Raw genomic sequence first — 15,186 nt, forward strand, 5'->3', positions numbered from 1 at the left:
CATAAGGAAGCTGCTTAGGCGCTGTTTGAAAGACCCACATCGAACTTTGATGCTGTTTAACTACTGCAAAAGGCGAATTAGAGCAGCGATCTTCAGCGTGCCAAAATGAGCTGCTTAAGCAATTCTGGCTATTTGGGAATACCAGCAGAGAAAAGTGTATCAGAATTATTATTCTTCATGAAATTCTATAATTATGAAAATCTATGGGAAAAGACACTTTGAATATATTTTACATAAAAGAGCATTAAAAACATCAATTTAAAAGGTGGATTGTCACACTTTAGAAATAATACAAATAGTAAATGAGTCTATAAAAATCCCATTTAATCACTAAAGCAAATAAGATTAATGGCCGCACCTTTGTACCAAATTTGAAATTTTAATTTTCAACGCAACAATAGTTATTGAAGTTTTAATGTGAAAAACAATAACTTCCCACACAAAATGTATCGGATTACTCGGGAATGCCCGTCGTTGAGATGAAGGTGTAAATTTGGTCATTGAGAAAACGGTTGATGGTTTATAAAAATCTTGGTTTTGTGTTAGTTTTTTTTCCTTACTTTTATGTATTGCATTCAATTCGGTATTTCAATTCAAATCAACAAAAATAATCCAGTCTGTTGCCCTCCAAAGCGTGTGCGCGCAGCCATCGAGCAATGGGCGTTCATTTTCATATTCATCCACCGTGCACACACACACTTGTTCACTCGCTCGCTCTCGCTCGCGCAAATCTGTGCATCCTGCGTACACGCGCAAGCATCGCACACAAGCAGTGCGGTAGCCGTGCAGCGCAGCTCCGTATCCGCTGCATCAAGTAGACACACACATACACACACGGATTATTCCAGCAGGTTTGCTCGCGGTGCAGTTGGTTTTGGTGTGAGGTGGCGGTACGTTTCATGCGCTAATTAAAGGCGTTATTTATTGTGTAGCTTATGCTGCAAATTAGTCCCGTTATTCGGCAGTCTCTCGCCATTCGGTTTGTGTGTGTGTGCGTGTGTGTGCTGGGTGTGGGCGCGGGCTTTACATACGTATAAATCCGTCGCCGCAGAACGGTTTGGTGTGTATGCGCAGCAAGCTTAGAAATGCCAAATATGGAAACGCCATGTTTGGCACTGTGCTGGTGTGAGCATCGCATGCGCTTAGCCGCAGCATAATAATCGTTCTAGGCCAACCAGGCCAACGCACAGCGTTGGCTTCGGAGAAGTGCGGAGAAGGAGTGGAAAAGTAAGCATCGGTTCTAAGGATTTATTTCTGTTTTCTCTGAGCCAATCGCGCTCGGCATACTATGCTGATGTGGTGCGTCCCGTGTAGCGCAAACACCTGTTGGACGGGAGCAAGCCTTAATGTGGCCACCTGATTGCTTCAAGCGTTGCCTGTCGATGCCTATGCTTATGCAGGGCAGACAAAGTTGGGCTGTGTGTGATGACAAAATTGATGACCAGATTGCTGCAGTTACCTTCGTCTCAACCAAATCATCAATCAATCGTGATCAGCCACCACTGTGCAGCCAACGAGCGGACCAATAAACCTTACCTTACCATCAACATTCATCTGTGTGTGTGTATTTGTGTGCATCTGTGTGTGTGTGTGGGTGTATTGTGAGGGCTGATTGAGAGCCCTTATGTTTCTAATTTGGATATTTAAATCATTTGCTATGAAATATGTTTGAACGTTGCATTATTCGTCCTCCTTTCTTTGCAGATTCGCACCATTGAGCCGTCGTATTGAGTGTATGTATGCGTGTGTAAAGGGCAGCTAGGAAACTGAACACACCGTGGCAGCAGTACGGAGGGCCACTTCCATTAGTATTAAACCTGGGCAACGTTTTGGTCCCACCATTTGCCCAGTCCATCCCCGGCAGCTTGTAGGCAGCATGTTGCGAGAGTTACATCTAGGATTAGCGTAGAGTTAAGCGTACAGAAAGCGGTTGCGGAAAAGTCACCTGAAGCCACTGGGCCGCCCAGAGAGCAAAAAAAAAAAACAAACGCATACAAACGAACAAACAATGTCCACCCCGGTGCACCGCGTGGTCGTGTGGGAGCATGAGCTGCCCGATCGGACCGCCTGGCTACCGTACAGCCCGTCCGTGACGCAACTGCTGGAGCGTGCGTACACGAAAAATCTGACGCGCGTCCTGCTCAAGGATGCCGATCCTGCCCTCGCCCTGTACGAGGTGGATTTGGTGCAGATGGTGCAGACGCAGCACGGCACGGCGAGCGGGCGCAATACGAGCGTCCGGCGCTGTCTCTACCCACCGAACTCGCCCGCTGCGATGGGCATCAAGTGGGAGTGGTACGGGGCGAACCCGAAGATCGCCTGGCACCGGTACCCGCTCGACGTCCAGTCGCTGATCGAGCAGGCGTGGGCCAAGGGCGAAACGCTGCTCGACCTCAACCAGACCGCCCTGAAGCGCCCGTACCTGATCGATCTCGGCTGCATGAGCCAGACGCAGCTGGGTGGCCGGCGCAACCAGCCAATCGTTTGCCCGATTCGGCGCAAAAATCAGGCTCCGTACCCGCTGCTGAAGGTGGCACTGCCGCCGGAAGTGGTGCCGCCGGGCGGCGGGCAGGGCCAGGGCAACAGCCAGGGAACCGCTAGGAACGGGGGCGCTGCCCAACAGGGCGGCACGGCCGGAACGGCACCGGCGAGCGGATCGGCGACAAATCCGGGCAAACTGACACAAATACTGCACAACATTTTTGGCAACAAATCGCACGCCCAAACCAATGACCAATGCCATCAGCAGCAGCAGCAACAGCAGCAGCAGCAACAGCAGCATCAACAGCATCAACAGCATCAACAGCATCAACAGCATCAACAACAACATCAGCACCAGCAACAACAACAGCAACCGCACGGGTCAAAGACAAATGCGGGCACCGCGTGCGTAAACCAGCTGTCCCAGCCAATGCACGGACCGAAGCTGCACTCCTCGCAGCACGCAGCCACGCAGCGCAACCGGTACGCGTTCGCGTCCAGCCGCTCCTTTCAGCAGTGCATTGCGGCCGACCTGCCCGATACGGCGCGGCTGCAGCAGGCGGACCACACGAAGCACCATCACCGCCAACAGTTCTCGCACGGTGGGGGCGGCAGCGATGCGGCCAGCAGCCACAAGGCGCGTCGCCCGAGCGTGGACACCGTCTCCACCTACCTGAGCCACGAGAGCCAAACGAGCAGCAGCCGGCACCATCTCGACTCGTGGGAGTTCGACATGCTCAACAGCTCGATCGGCAGCGACGAGGTGTTTATGCCGAGCACGAGCAGCACGTTCGGGGCCGGCGAGGCGGGCGGTCAGTCGCTCCGGCGGCACGCAGTCGCGACGCCGCCGGACGAGGGTGGCCCGCCGCCCGCCCAGCACGGCGATCTGCTGCTGCAGCACGGTACGCCCGAGGCCCGGTGCCGTCCGGCGACGCCGGAACCGGTCTTCCCCGCGCTGCTCTCGCTGATGGATGCTACCGGCAGCGGGCTGCACGTGGTCGGCGTGTCGCGCGAATCGAAGGCGATCGCGAAGTACGTGCAGGTGGCTGATCCGCCCCGCTGGCCCCGAGCCCAACCGTGCCCGATGTGCATGGAGGAGCTGCGGCCCGGCGGCCAGAAGGTGAACGTGGCGCTCGCCCGCTGCAAGCACCAGATGCATCTCGACTGTCTCAACCTGCTGCTGGTGAAGCAGCGGCGGACAGCAGCCTCCCAAAAGGTAAGTTCGGAGTTGTTACAGCTAGCGCGGATTTTGCGTTTTATGAATCTTTCGTTGAGATTTATTCATACGAATCTTCAGGAATGAGTGATTTTAATCTCGAATCGAATTTCCAAAGATTCATGAATCTCTAAGATCTCTTAACCATAATCTTAATCTCCAAGGATTCATGAATCTTTAGAAAAGGATAGTTTTAAAAATATTTAATTTGATAAATCCCATACTGTGGTGCAGTGATTAACTTGCACGACTTAATAACATGTCCGTGGTGGGTTCAAGCCTTGCATGGACCGTATCCCCGTATCAAAACAAACTATCTGGCTGTGTGGTACATGCCAAGAAGTCTCGAAAGTCTGTGTAGGCTGGCATGACCACATATGTTATTACACCAAGAAGCTCAAGCTCTATGAATCTTTCGAGATTTATGAATCTCTGCAGATTTGCAAATCTTTCGAGATTCATGAATCTTATGAGATTCATAAACCTTTCGAAATTCATGAGACTTTCGAGATTTATGAATTATTTGAGATTCGTAAATCTTTGAGATTCATGAATCTTTCCAACATAGATTCATATTAATTGAATTATCTCAAATATTCATTCAGATTCATGATTCTGAATCAGAGTTACCATACACTAGTTCTAACAATTGTTACATTAACTCGTTGAACGAAACGTTATCCCTATCTGAACGATGGGGTTAATTCATCTCCAGCTTTGTATCTGCTACTCAACGTGATATAAGGTGACAGTCAAAGTATTAATGAGCGAAATGAGAAAGTTGGTTTGTTTGAATGCAATATGATAATTAAATACAATTTGAATGCAAAAAATGATTAACTACAGAGCATTCAAAATGTGACGAAGCTCATGCTCTTCATGTATTCCGCTTTTCTTGCCACTGCAACAACTGATTCTCCTCTGGGGAAAATTTTCGAAGGACATGTAGCTTCTAAACTTCCTTTAGACCACCTTGTCAGGATAAGCAAGGATGGCCCAAAAGTCAACCAAAGCCTTGAGCGCAAAATGAACGGCAAGCTGATTCGGAATCTGTAAAACTTTCTTCGTGCTGAAGATGACAGTGGAACCCCTCATAACGAATTTAATCTATTCCAATGACTCACTCGTTATGCGGGTTTATTATACAATTTGCACGAAAAGTTCAATGCATCACAGCCATACGGAACACCTCCAAGTGGCAACAGTAATCCATTGATCAATTCTTAGTATTGCAATTCTCGCCTTCATGAGCAATTCGATCAAGAATGCATGCAAGAACACACCTATCAATACACCTCACACTTGTGAAACACACGCTTCTTAGGGAGATACACTGCACAGTAAAATCTACGTCCTGCCCACTTCCACGGCCGTCGAAGTCGAAGAGAGTCTCCAATCTTGTCAAATAATAAGGGAAGAAATGGAGAAATTAAATTGAAGACACTAGCTCACTTACTCCACCTGTCGATAAGCTCAACAAAACTCTCAGCTCCGCTATCTGATCTGGAAAGTGTTAACTAGACGTGGAGTGGCGCGATCGGGCGGGCCGTGAACTTGTTTTAGATTTTTGTAAGACTTTGTGAGTTTTGGACTGCCAGTGGGTGTTAATGTGTCACATCCCTTACACTTTTCTTCCACGCTTATACCTGCCTCTTTAAGAAATAGCTTGATATTTAACGATTCTTGGTATTGAAACTCTCGAAATTATCAACTTCTTATTGGGACCAAAAATGAAATTGCTCGTTATGCGAGATTTTACTCGTTACGAGGGGTATGCGTAGAGCATTTAGATTTGCTCGTTATACGAACAATTCGTTATTAGGCGAGGGGTTCCACTGTATTACCCAATAGGGGTTCAAATGTAAACAATGTAGTTTACACTGTTATGAGTTTTCTAACAGCGCATAAAATTAAATCTATAGTTTTGGTTCTATATTTGTAAGAATTGGGGAAGAATCTTAATATCCCAAGACGAAGTGAACGAATATAAAGGGGGAAACTCGGACTGCAAAAGACAGTCGTTGATCAGATCGCGTTGCTTTCGTATTGGGGTGGGTTTTTAAATCGACACTTCTGTAACAGCTCTGTATGTCGGGGTCGTCCAAGACGACTGTCCCAGGCGCTGCACCACTCACTAAACTGTCTCATCCCTTCCGCAGAACTATTACATCGAGTGCCCCACCTGCATGTCGGTGTACGGCGTGAAGATCGGCAACCAGCCGCCCGGCACGATGACCTACCAGCTGCTTTCCGGCGGGCTGCCCGGCTACCCACCCACCGGCATCTACGAAATCACGTACAAGTAAGTTGCCCCCACAACGCCCCTTTGCACCCGCTGATTCTGACATCTTTGGTGTTTGGTTTTCCCCTCCGTGCTTTGCAGTATCACCTCCGGCATACAGGGACCGCATCATCCCAACCCGGGCGCCGCCTTCTTTGCGGTCGGCTTTCCGCGCCGCTGCTACCTGCCGAACACGCTGCTGGGCACCAAGATCCTGTACTATCTGGACGTCGCGTTCCGGCGCGGGCTGCTCTTCACGATCGGTCGCTCGGTGACGACCGGCGTCGAGGATGTGGTGATGTGGACGAGCGTCGAGCACAAGTCGCAGATATCTATGTATCCGGATCCGCTGTACCTGGACCGGTGCCTGCAGCAGCTGGTGCACCTTGGCGTCACCGACTGAGCACAGGCTGCTTCAGTTTCGTTTCGTTTTTGTTTTAACTAAGTTTTGCGATCTGTGTCGATACAATGTGACGCAAAGAGTGCTTGGCCATTTATCGCATTTCGATTACCCTTACCGGTGTGTGACGGTATGGTGGTAATCAGTGCAATCAGCATTTAAGCTAGCCATCTGTTTTTTGTTTCTCTCTGTTTGCGCGTTCCCGTAGAAGAAAGGCTGCGTTTAATTGCAGCAATGGGGCGTGGAACCGATCGCAAACATAAGGAACGAAAAGACAGGCAATTCGATTCGTTAAATGACTGTTTGTACAAATTGTATTGTGTATATTTCATATCGTACTGATTAGCTGAACCCACACATAGTTAGGAACTGTGAATTGTTTTAATTCAATCCCCTAGAGTGCATAGTAATGTTATTAGCTTTTTTGTTTGTTGAATTCAAAAAAGCATTTTAAAGACAAGATTGTTCCATGTCACAATGTGTGCACTCCATTTTACATAAAACTAGACGATAAATCTGGACCCCGGATAGATCTGGAGCATACAGAACAATGACAAGATAGTAGTTGCGACACAGATGTAACTGCAAACCAGTATTCAATAGTGAATGGATGTGATAACAGAGCAATTCCTCCTGATCGGTTCGATCAGTGTTTTGGAGGGGGAATTTTAGATAAAGCGTTCAAGCAGAGCGTGCTTTAGGGAATCTTGAAATGCCATCTAGTAGTAGAGTGTACGTAGAGCTAAGACAACTAATTCCCGCGTGCTTCCAAATGCCGCGTTTGTGGACCGGCCTTCCCGCAGCAAAGTGTTTGCGACAATCAATATGCAATGTGCGTCTTCCTAGCCAATGTATCGAATTCAACATCCGCGTTTAATTTATGTTCCTTTTTTCTTTACTTATAAATTATACACTGACACCAGCGTAGAAGCCACGATACTCAGATGTAATCTCACCATGACACCATGTGCGAAAGTGGATCGAATGTAGGGAGAATTAGTACACAGTGGATCTCCACTCCATAACGGGGTGCTTTTTGCACCGGCTAGCAAACGGGAACCTCTCTATACGGCCGACAGTCTCGCATAGCGAGCGCTGTGCGTCCTGCAGCAGCTTTATGTTGCTGCTCCGATGTGTGGGAAACAAATTAAACTAAAAATGAAATAACTTTTACATTGCCCAAAAGTTGCACGAACGTTCGAAGCGAGCTCTAAAGCACAGATTGAGCACAGTTGTTTCCTTGCATGGACTGTGCTCAGTATGTGAGGATCCGCTTTTAAGTGTTGGCAGCGTTAGAGCTGTTTGGTGTTCAGAGAGAAGAGTTTACCGAGCGATCGTGTAATTCGATTATGAAATGCGCAGCTGAAGACATTAGTTCATTCTTAGGCAGTTAAATTTTTGTATGTTCGAGTATCATCGAAGAGCTAAGAATCAGTAGATAAAGCTAAATAATAAAAAAATAACAGTAAAATTAAAGCGTTATCTGCTTTTTAAACCAATTGGATGAAAATGTGCCGTTTCGGGTGTCCAAAATTTGCAAAACAGCTAGAATGATAATACGTACGTAGAATGACAATAGTCGGTTAAATGCTAGTACTTATTGGGGAGCCAATATCGATTCCGATCACTACTTGGTTGACTTAGTAATACATTGCAGAATCGCCCGCCCCTGCGCCAATGGGGGCGGATAAAACATGAAGCCTCGCCTCAATACGGACTCTCTAAGGGACAATACTGTCCAACAGGCATTCAAAGCCGCTTGAGACGAGTATCTACTACCAGAAAACAGATATGAAACTACGAGCGAGTGGTTGAACGCTCTAAAAACAAGAAAAATTAACTATGCCAGAAATACACTCTCATCACGTCGTGGTAACACCAAATCAGGCTGATTCGACGAAGAATGCAGACAAATGACTGAACGTAATAATAATGCATACCGATCAATGCAGCAACGGCATAGAATGCGGGCATGCGCAGAGGAATACACACGGCTCAGACGCGAAGAACTCCGCTCCAATAAACACGCATGGGAAGAGTAAGACTTGCGGGAACTCGAGCAAACCATGAGGCGTACGGACCTGCACGAAAATTTAACCAAGCGATAGCAGGTCACGAAAACAACGTTGTACCTAAGGTAACCTGCTGTTGCAAGAATGAAGGTACATGACTAGAAACGATTCATCAAATTGTAACTGAGGTGTGGGATAGCGAATCGATGCCTTGTGATTGAAATCTCGGCATCATCTACCCCACATACAAGAAGTGAGACAGGTTGTACTGCAACAACTACATGGGTATTACGGCGTTGAATTCCGCCTATAAAATATTCTCCCAGATCCTTTAGGATCGGCTTGTCCCTCACGTCGAAGAGATAGTCGTAAACTATCAAAGAGGATTCCGAAACGGAAAATCAACCACTCAAAACCAACCAGAAGATGGCTGAATACAGACACGACACGCACCATCTCTTCATTGACTTCAATGCTGCATATGATAGCATAGCCAGGGTACAACTGTACGACGCTATGAACTCTTTTGGAATCCCGACCAAAATAATAAGGCTAGTTAGAATGACTATGACCAACGTTAGTTGCCAGGTGAAGATGGATGGAAAACTCTCAGGACCTTTTGCTACCACGAAAGGTCTGCGCTAAGGGCTTGGTAACCAGTCATTCTACAGCCTGAAAAATCAGTTCACCGTGAGTGATTTCGGACACTCCTGAGGCAAGTCAAGACCGCAAAGCGGTTGTAGCACCGGATAAGTAAGTAAGTAAGTAACATACGTCCGGAATGTTGTTGAAAGCATTCAAGTCTCTGCAAAGAATGCAAACGGAAATGATCTTCAACAGTTGCTAGAGACTGCTTGGGTCGAAGTGATCTATTATGTTGCCTCGGGTCTAGAGTGCAGATCTAGTACACGGCATACTCTGATAGCGAACGATGAAACGAGCACGCTGTTCATCGATGCATCTGAGCTAAAACCCAACCTTTCGTGGCGCAGTATGCGGGCAGGTTGTGTGTAGGAGATGTATCGTTTGCAATTGACAGAAATTGGCAACGGATGCAACTGTATATGGGCATCGGGGGAGCAGCACCATGGTGGAAAGTGAAGCTTACAGCAGACCCTAAGTCGTCTAGATGCCACCCTCGGATGTAACGAATAGTCGTACTCGGCAATGGGTGGTGATTATGGGTGGGAGGATGGGAAAATAGGGTCGCCCTAACAGTATGATGAAACAAATAAATAGTGAGAGCGAGAGAGTGCGAGTTTGACAGAGAGAAAGAGAAGAATATAGAGGGGGAAAGAGAGAGAGAGAGAGAGAGAGAGAGAGAGAGAGAGAGAGAGATAGAGAGAGAGAGAGAGAGAGAGAAAGGGCAATAAGGGAGAGCGCGACAGAGAGCAAACGTAGAATTCAGCGGCGATGGGAAAGGAAATGATCGAGAGCAACGACGGACGTGCCTTTTATGCCTCGCGAACAACGGCGAACAAATAGAAGAAAGAAAGAAAAAACGCACACCGATCCATCCTCAGCGTCGTTTGTTTCAAAGCCGCCTTTGCCGGGTGGGCCTCAGAGGCGTTCCACCCTCTATCAGTCGCGCGGCAGTCGTTTTCCATTGCTAAACAGGCAAGCAGGTCTATACAAGCACCCTTGGCGTTGGGCGCCCGAGCGCTGTTTCCGGTTTGTCACGGGGTATGGTGGGGGCAAGGAACAGAACAAGAAAGAACATGTGTTGTTGGTAGAGTTTTCCCGTACTTGGGTGACGAATTTTTCGATAGTGCTGTAAGGATATTGGGGCACAAGGGCATAGGAAGAGGGTCTACGAGGACAGTGAAGCCTAGATCACGCACTGAAATACACGCTGTGTAGCGCTATCAAAACTGCTGTATGCATTTTTTCCAATACTTCGTGATACGTGCTTGGTAGGTAGTTTGGAGTTTAAGATATCAAGTTATCAAGTGTCATGTTAAACTAAGTGCCCGTACTACCAGTGATTCTAGACATTGTAGTTTTTTTTTTATTTGTGAAGAAGTGAAGAAGAATGTATCCAACCTGTGGTTAGCAGGCCTCCGTACGATCGGTTAGCAGCCGTTCATTGATGTATATATGCAACCTCGAGGTCATCCATTGATTTGAAACCGCTCAGCAATCAAACAGTGATAACTAACCAAAAAGGAATCTATGCTTTCAAGAATATGTTTACAGCAGGGTCATGTAGCTTCAGCAACGCATTCTTTCACCTCTGGTTTGGCAAAACGGCTCCCTCAACGGATGGTACCACTTCCATGTAACTCAGTGAAGTTGAATGATTTGTGGTGAAAAAATAAAAATAATAAAACAACAAGCAGCTCTTTGGCAAAGTGTGTCTCCCCGGATGGTCATGCTGCCAGCCTTCTTCACGTGACGGTTCAAATTTCGGCCCGGCTGAAGGAAGCGAGCGAGATTTGTGTGCAGCACACAAACAAAAGTAGTTCGTCCGGGCACCACCAGTACAACAACCCCCCCCCCCCTCCCAACACCCCCACAAGTAAGGTTAATATGATACATTGTTCCGCGGGTGTAAGCTGATATCGGATCGCGCGAGCGCGCAAAATTCTGTTGTGGTCTCTTCTAACTCTCAAACGCTTACGAAGGGGGTTGAAGCACACAGACATTCGCACATTTAACGTTGGCATTGTAAGGGTGGGTAAAGGTAGCGCGCGCAGGTGAGTGTATACCAGGGAACTCCAAAAACCTTGCATTTAAAATCGTATCATCACCTTGGGGGGCCACCCCCTCTTGGCAGACCGCGAGATCTGGAGAAGGAAACGGAGAAGAAGCATGACGCGCGTTGCGCCGTCTTAGACGTTTTTTCTGCTATGGTCGTCAGCATGGTGTGGTGCATATATATATCATATATACCCCTCCTAACACCGTCCTGGATGTGCGCGTAAAAGTGTGTACTAGGGGGATTAAATTACTTACCCTTAACTGTCACGACACACAGTTGCAAAGTAATGCCGCTAAACACGTTAGATCCCCAGAAGCAACGCGCTCCTACACATACGCACAATATACTCAGTTTGCTCACAAAGTAGATCTAGAACATGTCTCGGCACGAAGAGCGTTGATATCGGAGAGGAGCAGCTATCGCATGATGATGACGTTAGAATGTAGCACACGGGCACGCACGTTGATGTTGAAACTGGACTACAATATTCTTAGTTGAGAATCGAACCACGTTCTGCTTTTACAGAGAGCCGGCGCATCTATCATTAGGCTACCGCTGCTGGTTAGGCTAAAGGCGCTAGAAACGCAATTTATGCTGAAAGTTTTACTAAGGTAAAGCTGCTCGAAATTATGCTGGTTTCGATTTCACACTTCAACTGTTAGCTCACCTCGTGATAGATATACTTATTGGCTGTACAAAAAAAACACAAAAACCAACATACAAAACGCACAAAAAAAACAAAGATAATTATTTTGCAATCATTTTGCCTTGTTTGGCGCAGTCGAGTCGAGAGAAGTCGAGCTGTTTTGCACCGTATTTTGACAAACATGCATTATTCATGCGTCTACCGCGGCCCTGCTGGTGCTGGTGACACCAGCGACGACCACCCCTTTGGGCACGCGGTATCCTGGACGCATGCGCTGGCGCGACCGCTCGGCACTCTGCCACCAGCAAGGTGATTCAGCTTTCCACCGCTGGCATAATATGTCTTATTGGTTGCGCTGGCTCGGTGAACCACCACAGGCACCATCATCCCAACATGGATAGACCCTTGAAAGGCAGCACGACCCGTCACCCCGTCTTCCTACCAAGATTTGCCTGCAGGTGCTTTTTGCGCAATGTGCAAGCCGTTTTCTCATGGCTAGAGGTAGGAAAGAGAGAGAGAGAGAGAGAGAGAGAGAGAGAGAGAGAGAGAGAGAGAGCTGCAATATATATTAAATAAAATATAACCAGGACACTTTGCCGATGCCTTGCTGTGCAATACCCTACATCATAAGCACATTTTTTCCTTACTAATTTAGCGGCTTAAGCTAATAGGGTGCCCTTTCCCCATGCCGCTGTGTATTGCATCCGATGCGCATCGTTTCAATATTTATCCAAAAGCAACAATGTCGGTCGCCCGTGCAGCCTGAGATGGGATACTGTGGGATCTGCTCACGGTCAGGCCGTGGTCAAGCAATACCACAACACACTTGGGTACACCGTATTCCAGCTTCCCGCACGTGTTTGCCGTCGTACAGTGGTGCCACTCCCCCATAGATAATTGCTTGCGGTTGCGTGGCACTATTTGCATGGAAAACTTCGCCGACCGTAGGAGGTATCGTGTCTGTGGTTCGCTGTGTGTCGATTCTTGACGGATGTGCATACAGATGTTCTTTGTCGTTTGGAATCGATTTTTACTTCTCAAGACAAGTGCCGTACGACAGTGACAAAACTGGAAATCGCTGTAAAATGTAACCCTGATGTCGTGGAGACACGGTAATGTTTTGTACTTGTTTAAGCGCTATTAAATGCGATTCTATACTGTTCACAAAAAAAAAAACAAAGTTTGCACGTGCGTCCTAAGCACGTGTCTATATCAGACTTCTGCCCTAGAACAGCATATTTGGGCCCGTTGCGTTCGGTTTGGTGCAATATAATTAATGTGATGAATAATAATACCACGTACAGGTAGAGCAGTGGGAACAAGTTCTGGCCAATAATGATAGAGGACTGCAAGGTTGGTCGTTTCGTTAAAATACGTTCTGCTGGCGATCAGGTTGGAGATGCTTGATTCTTGTGACCGGGATGAACCATTGCCAGGTTTGCCTTGATCATCCCGGCGGACGGAATAAACTTGCAGGCTTGCAGTTCAAGGTAACGATTTGCATAATCGCTCTTTAGTGCGCGCGGTGCGCCAGTGCGCCATTAGTTGGTTCTTGGCGAGCTATGTAAAGGGAATACTACTACTATTGTATTTGATGGAGGTGTCATTTTAACTTGATGGAGGTAAGTTGGTCGTCTTGGGTTGAGTGTGTGACTCGGGAGATTCTTGGGAATTGCGTACGATGCCACCCCTTGATCTTACATTTCTTAATTTCTTCAAAATTATCTGAGAGTAATATTATCGCAAAGATATTTCCGTCCTTCTGAAACCTGTGCTGGAATAAGAGGTGGGACTTCAACATCATATTGTTTTTCAGTGAGTTGAGCCTATGTAGAAGAATGAATACTGGGATAAGAATCTTTCACTCATTCGTTTGTCATTCGAGTAAAATATTTCGCTCTCTATACCAACTCACTTCTTTTCTTGCGATTTCGCTTGTTTATTATCCCACACTTTGACTGAGAAATCGCTCTTATGCGCTACATCTTACTCCGGATGAGCCGCTAGTCGGTGCATAGAGTCACAAAAGAGTATCTGTATCAGTAAGAGTAAGTCATCACTTGATAAGATTCACCTCAAGCAATCATTCTCACTCAATCCGGTGCATCTGTAGTTCAAGGTTCATTGATTAGGTCTTGCACCTGAGGAATCCCTCTTTTGTAATACACCTTACCCCGGATGAGTCGAGAGTTATTATATGAATCAGTCTCCTCTTTGATAAGATTCATCTCAAGCAACCATATTTGCTGAAGCCAGCACATCTGTAGTTCAAGGATCATCGATTAGGTATTGCATCTGAGGAATCACTCATTTGCAGTACACCTTACTCCGGATGAATCGCGAGTTATCATTTCAATCGTTCTCTGATAAGATTCATCTCAAGCAATCATTCTTACTCAAGGCGGCGCATCTGTAGTTAAAGGTTCCTCGATTAGATCCTGCAGCTACAAACAATATTGTAGCACGGAGTGAGAGGACACAACTGCTTTAATAGTCCATTTTTCAACTGCTTTGGAAGTGACCGCTGTGAGCTAAAGCGAAAGCAACGCATGGGATACAAGCACTTGGTCGCAAGAGTGGCATGCACTTGGTATTAAAATGTATTCCCGCGGCGTATCTGTTCGTGCTCTATTGACGCTTTGCCAAACATGGATGTAAAACCCCATTGTATGACCCCCTGTGTGGCACTGCGCAACCCGTGCGTTTACCTTGACATCTTGCCCAAGCCCGGAGAAGCGGACACGGCTTAACAGAGGGAACGCCACGATCACACGGAGGGGCGAATGCGAAGAAGATGCCAAATCCTCCCGCTCCAACAGGGCCAATCACTTCATTTAAATTTGCTGCTTAGTGCTTTTGCTTTTGCTGGAAACGGTTGCGAGGGGAGACATGCTGGAGTATATCCCGGCTGTTTTTTTAACAGCATCCAGCACTCAAAGCAATGCGAAGCACGCGCACCAAACTTCACGCGGCTCTAGGCACTGGGGCACTGTGGAAGGTCATCCCCCTCCCCGTTCCACAGGACGTCCTTCGTGCGGGCAGTTCGGGGAACGGATGGTGCGCGTGATGATACAATCTTCCGGCTTAATCTGGTTCGGCTTAATGGCTCTCTGGAAGCAGTTCAGGGCCGGCGAAGCCGATGGCGCCACAGCGAAGAAACAGGAGCGTCGGCTGCAGCGTTGCACCGCCACCGTTGCAGCTGTCCTAATTATGCCTCACTTCGACATTCCGGAAGCTTCCGGTTTTAAGGCCGACACAGGACTACAGGTACAGAGTGAGCTAGCATCGGAACCATTCATCATCCGGCCACGGTTGGCCTCCGACAGCAAGTGTCTTCGTGCAGCAACGCGAGAGTCGTGCGCTAGGTTCGCTTTGCGCGCCTTGGGCAAAGCCGCTCGAAAGCCGTCAGGCAAATCGGACAGTGCGACAGCCCCAGTGTCCCCCGAGTG

The 15,186-nt window shown here is 47.5% G+C and overlaps 2 protein-coding genes across 5 annotated transcripts in view; both read left to right on the forward strand.

Annotated features, from left to right (window-relative positions):
- The first annotated feature begins 704 nt into the window (after positions 1-704).
- On the forward strand, positions 705-7,871 carry LOC121595915 (protein deltex). Of its 2 annotated transcripts, none has more exons than XM_041920314.1 (4): positions 705-1,227; positions 1,705-3,697; positions 5,857-5,999; positions 6,081-7,871. In XM_041920314.1, exons 2-4 carry the CDS (start codon positions 2,009-2,011, stop codon positions 6,379-6,381), a joined length of 2,133 nt encoding a protein of 710 aa, XP_041776248.1. In that variant the 5' UTR covers positions 705-1,227; positions 1,705-2,008; the 3' UTR covers positions 6,382-7,871. The 2 variants fall into 2 exon arrangements, with proteins under 2 accessions (XP_041776248.1, XP_041776259.1); XM_041920325.1 differs by having other exon boundaries at positions 705-890.
- Positions 7,872-9,916: 2,045 nt separating this feature from the next.
- Positions 9,917-15,186, forward strand: part of LOC121597475 (smoothelin-like) — a 54,491-nt gene continuing 49,221 nt past the window's right edge. For 2 of the 3 annotated variants that reach the window (XM_041923268.1, XM_041923284.1), the window contains exon 1: positions 9,917-10,073. The gene's annotated coding sequence lies outside the window, so the exon portion shown is untranslated. The remainder of the gene's footprint in view (positions 10,074-15,186) is intronic. The other variant, XM_041923277.1, reaches the window with a different exon arrangement.

The sequence above is a fragment of the Anopheles merus genome, chromosome X, assembly GCF_017562075.2.
Source record: "Anopheles merus strain MAF chromosome X, AmerM5.1, whole genome shotgun sequence".
NCBI classification, from domain to species: domain Eukaryota; kingdom Metazoa; phylum Arthropoda; class Insecta; order Diptera; family Culicidae; genus Anopheles; species Anopheles merus.